General features: G+C 41.5%; 1 protein-coding gene across 1 annotated transcript in view; it reads right to left on the reverse strand.

The window, feature by feature from the left end:
- Positions 1-2,074: 2,074 nt before the first annotated feature.
- LOC125296996 (basement membrane-specific heparan sulfate proteoglycan core protein-like) overlaps positions 2,075-7,212 on the reverse strand; it is an 11,615-nt gene continuing 6,477 nt past the window's right edge. The window contains exons 6-9 of the mRNA XM_048247120.1: positions 6,676-6,786; positions 6,324-6,392; positions 4,239-4,505; positions 2,075-2,363 (exon numbers count right to left, since the gene is read on the reverse strand). Of these exons, the coding sequence (XP_048103077.1) occupies positions 2,359-2,363; positions 4,239-4,505; positions 6,324-6,392; positions 6,676-6,786 (452 nt within the window). The 3' untranslated portion in view covers positions 2,075-2,358. The remainder of the gene's footprint in view (positions 2,364-4,238; positions 4,506-6,323; positions 6,393-6,675; positions 6,787-7,212) is intronic.

Genomic DNA, 7,212 nt, shown 5'->3' on the forward strand with positions numbered 1-7,212 from the left:
GACCTCTGAATTTATTTTGAAAGTGCACCTGATTGATGCATTTAAAAGTTAAAATATACAAACATTTCTTAAATTCTTACAAAACACCCACCAACTTTTTAAAATGGTTAAAAAAAGACACACACACACACACACACACACACTTTTGCCGTGCGAAATACCAGTGCTGTTTTCAGCATCTGTTTAGTGCTTCATTGTCATTTTCATTGGACTCTCCCATTTGCGTGTAAATCGCTCATAAACTTTTTTTTTTGTTACACGCATTCTCCCATTCCGCTTCTGTCACACACACAGTGACAAGCGCCAAATTCCCCGCAGTGTTGAAGAGATCAGTCTTCCCCCTCACTTTTGATAAGGTAAAAGCCTTATAGGTACGCCAAATAAATAATAACCTATAGGTTTACGCTAGGCTAGGTAAAACTCCCCGTTAACAGAATCACGTCACTAACCACAGCTAAGACTGCACAATCTCTTTTCACTCTGTTGGATATCTGAAGCCAGTTTGTCTACTTAGATACTGTAAATCCTCAAATTATGGCCAGGGTCTTAAGACAAAGTACAGGCCTTTAGGGGCAGGATTGTATATAAGTATAAGTATAGTATAAGTATATATACTTTTTTGATCCCGTGAGGGAAATTTGGTCTCTGCATTTTAACCCAATCGGTGAATTAGTGAAACACAAACAGCATACAGTGAACACACAGTGAGGTGAAGCACACACTAATCCCGGCTCAGTGAGCTGCCTGCTTCAACGGCGGCGCTCGGGGAACAGTGAGGGGTCAGGTGCCTTGCTCAAGGGCACTTCAGCCGCTGCCCACTGGTCGGGGCTCGAACCGGCAACCCTCCGGTTACAAGTCCAGAGTGGTAACCAGTGGGCCACGGCTGCCCACAATTCGAGACAGCCCTTTATTTCTTATGCGAGTTTTATTTTGAGACATGCGTTTCTTGGAGCAGCATACTGGTAGGCCTTCAAATTTTTTTCAGTTTAGTTTGATATTCCCTGGTCCCAGGGATGGATTACTGCACGGGGCCTTCCGGGCCCAGGCCCAGGGGCCCAAGGTGTCAGGGGGCCCTGAAGCCCAAGTCTTTGCATGGAATCATTGCCTCAATATCAACACATCAGGATGTAGGCTATGAATCTGATTGAATTTAGTATGCCCATCCCCAAAATGCACCAGAATACAGGAAATCACATTAAACAAATTACAAAAATTCTGGGGGAGTACCCCCAAACCCCCCTTCCACATATGCGACAATTAGTGGGGAGCCCTTAATACATCTGGGCCCAGGGGCCCAAAAGTTCATAATCCGTCCATGCCTGGTTCCTACACCTGAGAACAACTGATGTAGGTTTTTTTTACTGTAGGTATAATGCTGAATGAGCCAAACAAAAATTTCCGCAGCAAAATTTTGGTTGGCCCCACCAAATCTCACTCCAAGGTTTTTTGAAAAGTTGGCAGCCCTGTGATTACTACCAGATACATATACACACACATGCACGCGCACAGAGAGGGGAGAGAGGGAGAGAGAAGTGCTGAAGACAGCAGGAAGTGGGGGAGTTGGAGTGGAACAGTCTGGGAGAGTCTGGCTAATAATCAAAGGTTGCGTCTACTGCCACCTAGTGGATACATTTTGTAAATGCCTGTCTTCAGTAGCAGCTGAACAGCTGTGGTCAGACATCAACTCTATTTTTCTTCTCCTCTTTTGGGCTTTTTTATGCCTTTAATGATAGGACAGTGGAGAGAGACAGGAAGCGAATGGGAGAGAGAGCAGGGGTGGGATCCGGAAGGGATCAGGGCACGGGAATCAAACCCAGGTCGCTGGCGTACGGTGCAGGTGCCCCAGCTAGTTGCGCCACAACTGGGGCCTTTCTTCTCCTCTTTACAGATCTTTCTTTTTTTCATGAAAGGAATAGAATCTGTCTTTTCCAGCTGTAGGTCTACAGCAACAAACACAAACTAATAGAGCTCGACCAACACACGTGGGACACAGGCTTCTGAGGGAGTACTGGAGTTGTATCTAAGAAAAGTCATACATAACCACAATCATGATGTAATAATCATACAAGTGAACTTCCAATCTGGGACTTTTATTGTTTTATTGTTTGATTTTCATGTGGTTGACATGGAGACAACCTCAGAAGAAGATTCTGGAATGTTCTTCTCTTTCTTGTGCACACCTGTCTGTATGTGCATGCATTCATTTCTATGCATGTGTGTGTGTATTTGTGTGTCGGTGTGTGTGTGTGTGTGTGCCCTGCGAATGTGTTTAAGTGTGTAGGTGTGTGCGTGTCTGGCTTCGAGAAGGAGCAGGGGAATGTGACCATCACCTGCAGGATGTGTCAGACGCCTCACACCCTAGCCTGGGAGAGAAGAGAAGAAACAAAGACATGGGCAGAGAGAGAGAGAGAGAGAGAGAGAGAGAGAGAGAAAGAGGGAGAGAGAGAGAGAGAGAGAGAGACAGAGAGAGAGAGAGAGAGAGAGAGAGAGGAGAGAGAGAGAGAGAGAGAGAGAGAGAGAGAGGACAGAGAGAGAGAGAGAGAGACAGAGAGAGAGAGAGAGAGAGAGAGAGAGAGAGAGAGAGAAAGAGAGAGACAGAGAGAGAGAGAGAGACAGAGACAGAGAGGGAGAGAGAGAGAGAGATTGTCAGAATGTTTCAACATAGGAGATTTTTAACTTGAGAGTCAGGTTCTTCTTACCGGGTGCAGGTTCTGCATTTATTTTTTATTTATTTTAACAGCCAGGCTACACCGGGTGTGCAACTGAAGAATTCTGTTCACGGACCCGAAAAAGGATTTTAGAAGACTGGTTTAATTTCTACTAATATGAGCGGTGCTTATCACATCTGGTGCAGCCAGTTCCAGTGATGATAATGGAAGCTACTTGTTGCAGCATAATGCTCTGAAGAACAGAACGTTTCAGTTAAGCTTCAGTCTGGACAAAAACAATAGGCCACACAACTTCTTGTATTGGATTTTCTTTAATCAATGTTAATTAATGCTAATCTAATGCTAATATTATGTTTATTGATGTCATGGTAATTTGCTTCGGGAAAACCTTACATAAAGATTATTATATTATTTGTATATTAAACTCTAAACGTTAGACTATATACAACACTATTATTCATATAAAGGTCTGCAGAGGGACAGAGTACACAGCTTCATTACTTGAGTAAAAGTACAGATACCCTTTGCTAAATTTGACTCAAGTACAAGTAAAAGTCCAACAGTCAGATGTCTACTTAAGTAAAAGTACTGAAGTACTTGTTTTTAAAAGTACAGTACTTGAGTATCAAGAGTACAAGAGTAGCCTACTTTTTTTTCAAATATTGCATTACTACTGCCACAGTGCTTACATTTATGTACAGAAACGTCCTACATGGAGTTATGAAAATGTTTAATGTTAATACCTTGGAGAATGTAAAAGGAATTGAAAGTAAAATCAAGTCATTTTCATCTTTTTACCATGTTGCCAGGGATGGGCAGTATTTCTAATACATGTATTTAAAATATGTATTTCAAATACAAAATACTATTTTGTAATTGAAACACTTGAAGCGAAAACTATCATTAACTTGTTAAGAAAATTTAAATAGTCTGGTGAGGTGGGGCCACAGGTTGGCACATTCCCGGGATGGACCTGCTGTGTCTTTATCCATTGTTTCGTCCATGGTTTCGTCTCTTATCTAAATCTGACCATGGAATTGACTTTGGCGGAAAGCTGAAGGTGATTGCTGATAGGCTGTCCCAATCAGTGGCGCCTGCACAATCCAATCACGTTTGAGAGGGAAACAACAAATTGAGGGTTTCTGAGATTTTTCTTTTTTCCTTTTTTTTTAGAAGAAGTAACGGGTACTCACGGTTATGGATATAAATGTAGTGGAGTGAAGAGTACAATATTTGCCTCTCAAATGTACTTGAGTAAAGTCATGAGTACTCCCCAAAAATGATACTTGAGTAAAGTACAGATCCCTCAAAATTGTACTCAAGTACTGTACTCAAGTAAATGTACTCCGTTACTGTCCAGCTCTGAAGGTCTGTTTATAACATGATTATTTGTATAAAACCCTGTTTACAACACAATCCTTTCTATAAAACTCTGTATATGTTTATAACCTGATTATTTGTATGAAGCTCTGTATATGTTTATAACCTGATTATTTGTATGAAGCTATGTTTGTGTTTATAAAACTATCATTTGCATCCTTCCTCAGATACTAATCTGCTGCTCTGTACCTCTCACAGTCACTCTGGCCTGGGCTTCATGGGAGCCCACGTGATTGGTGGCCGTGCATTTGTAGACACCGCCGTCACTCGAACTCAGCTGACCAATCAGCAGCACGCCCTCGCTGGTGGTTGTGGCTCTAGAGGGAAGGGAGGCCCCACCTCCTCTGCTCCACTGAAACTTGATTGGATAGGAGCCGTGGGCTAGGCACTGTAGTCGGAGGGCGTCGCCAGCTCGAGCCGCTACCTGGTCAGGTAGAGTGGTGGCGTAGGGTGGGGCTAAGGGAGGAAGAGGGGGGGGGGCATGGGTGGAGTCAGACTCAGCCTTCCTTTGATCAAATTAATCTAAAATAGAATATATAAATATAAAACTATATAGAATATATAAATATAAAACTATATTTGATCAACTGTATGTCAAATGCATACAATATACATAACAAACGATATAGAATATATAAATATAAAACTGTATTTGATTCTTTAAAATAAAATAAAAACAACAGGAATGTTGGGTCTACTTGTAACTACTTAAACCATTTCAAAATCAGACAGTGAGTGACATGTAATATTACAGTAATAAGCAGGGACGGACTGGGACTAAAAAAAGGCCCTGGACTATCTTCCAAAAAGGCCACCATTCGCACTCGCACACACATTAGGTGTCTAAATGGCCTGGAGTGTCTGATACTGGTAGCACTTGCCACAGAGACGTTTTCCACTGTTGTTTTTTTATTCATTTATTTTTATTCAGGTTAATATTTAGCTTCAAAATTTATTTTTAGCTCTTAAAAAATTACAGAGATCGGGACCTCGGAGACCTCATAGTTGGCCTGCTTACATGCCAATGCACAGATCTTGTTGTCAGCTTAATTTAAAAAAAGAAAGAAAAAGGTGAAGGAAGCAAAGATAAAAAAGGTTGAAATGAAAAAAGGCATATGTGACGTAAGGTAATGAGACATTTGTCAACTGTGTGAGTTGGCTACCTTGGTAACCTGTAGCCTTTCCCTTGTGCATATCCTGTTATTGCTATTTTTTTGATGATAGCGTAGACATAGGCTACTGATAGGCATAAGTGAAGCGTATTTATTTGGAGACCTAGACACTGGGCGATTTATACAGACAGTATCTTAACGAAGTTTAGCGTTTGCAGCCATCTTGAATTTAGTCACGATAAGTCGAGCAACGAGTAAGAATGAACAGGTATGATAAGGGATCAGATTCCAAAAATAATTCAGTGGAAATGCATGGATTCCAGTTTCTTCCAGTAGCAGCAACTGGAATCCATGCATTTCCACTGAATTATTTTTGGAATATTTGGAAGATACTGTCTGTATAAATCGTCTTGTAAGTAAACTACCAGTGCTTTATCAAAGTTCTCAATGTCTCGTTTTAAATGTCAGGGCCCTCGGAAGTCTACCAATGAAGTGTGGAGATACATTGAGCCTCGTAAATGGGTGTAAACAGTAATTTATTTGCATGGCTAGCCCGATGCGAAGCACCACTATTGAAAAAGCTGTTGGTAGCATCGGGCTAACTAGCTTCAGATTTTGGAGTGCAGGGGACAAGCCGAGATGGGCTATGAGACATACGTTCACACTCGGTATCATGTTTCAATACACTTTAGGTCAATATCACACCGGAACTCTCCTTTAACCTGCATTATTCTTAGCACACTCACCAACACTGTGTCATTGTCAATTTGACCACACTCACTAACCCTATTCTTCAGTATGCTGTAAACAATTGATTGATTGATTAATTGATTGATCTAATGGCCTACTACATATCTCATTTATTCATTTAGCAAACATTTTTAATACAAAGTGACTTACATATGTCAATTACATTACAATGGATTACAGTGTCCCCAGAGCAACTCAACGGTGAAAGCCAGGAAATGAACCCACAGCTTTTCAGACTACTGCATGCTACAGTAGCCCAGCTAACCCTACGCTACTCTATCTGGCTGATCAGGGGGGTGTGGGGAAAGAGGACCTTTAGTGTGCTTAACTTAATTTGATGGATTGAATGATTAATTGATTGATTGATTGATTGATTGATTGATTGCTTGTGGTATCTCAGTGGAAAACTTACATTCCACCTCCATTTGCACATAGGCTTCCGTCTCCCCAGCTGAGTTAGTGGCAGTGCAGATATACTGACCTGATAGGAAGATAAACATATTAATAAATAGATATACCGGTACTGACCTGATATGAAGATAAACATATTAATAAATAGATATACTGACCTGATAAGAAGATATATATTAATAAATAGATAATATACTGTATACATAAATAGACAGTAAGGTACACAAATAGGGAGACCCATAGATAGATAGATGGATATATATGGAAAAAGACAAGAGAAGGCAAGGAAATGTGTCACACTCACTCACACACACACACACACACACACATACACACACTATAATTCCACTTGCCTGAGTCCTGTCTCCCAACGTTAGTGAGGGTCAAGGAGCCCCCTACTACCTTGTGTTGCCATGGCAATGGAGCCCTTAACTTGGACCAGGAGATTACCGGAGTAGGAGAACCTACAAAAAGAGAGAGAACAGAGAGAGACAAGAGAGAGAGGTTGAAAGGGAGGGAGAGAGGGAGAGGGGAAAGGAGAGAGAAAATCAAGTTAGAGTTCATCATAGAAACTCAAAAAGTATATGAACATAAACATAAACATTAGTGCAGCCAAAGACCTTTTAGGCAAGTCCCTCCACTCGGCGGCCATATGACAACGCTTTTTGGGCACTCGTCGGGCATCCTATTCAGCAGAAATGCGCGTGCGCAAGGCTTCACAACACCAATTTTGCTCCAGCGGCGAGATCACAACACATGATTGGCACGATGTCTTCACAACACACCGTATGATTGGCTCAATGTCTTCACATCACACCACATGATTGGCTCAATGTATTCACATGTCGACGTTTTGCCGAGGAAGGGGTGGGATATGTGTAGACAACGGC

The sequence above is a fragment of the Alosa alosa genome, chromosome 7, assembly GCF_017589495.1.
Source record: "Alosa alosa isolate M-15738 ecotype Scorff River chromosome 7, AALO_Geno_1.1, whole genome shotgun sequence".
In the NCBI taxonomy this organism is placed as follows: domain Eukaryota; kingdom Metazoa; phylum Chordata; class Actinopteri; order Clupeiformes; family Clupeidae; genus Alosa; species Alosa alosa.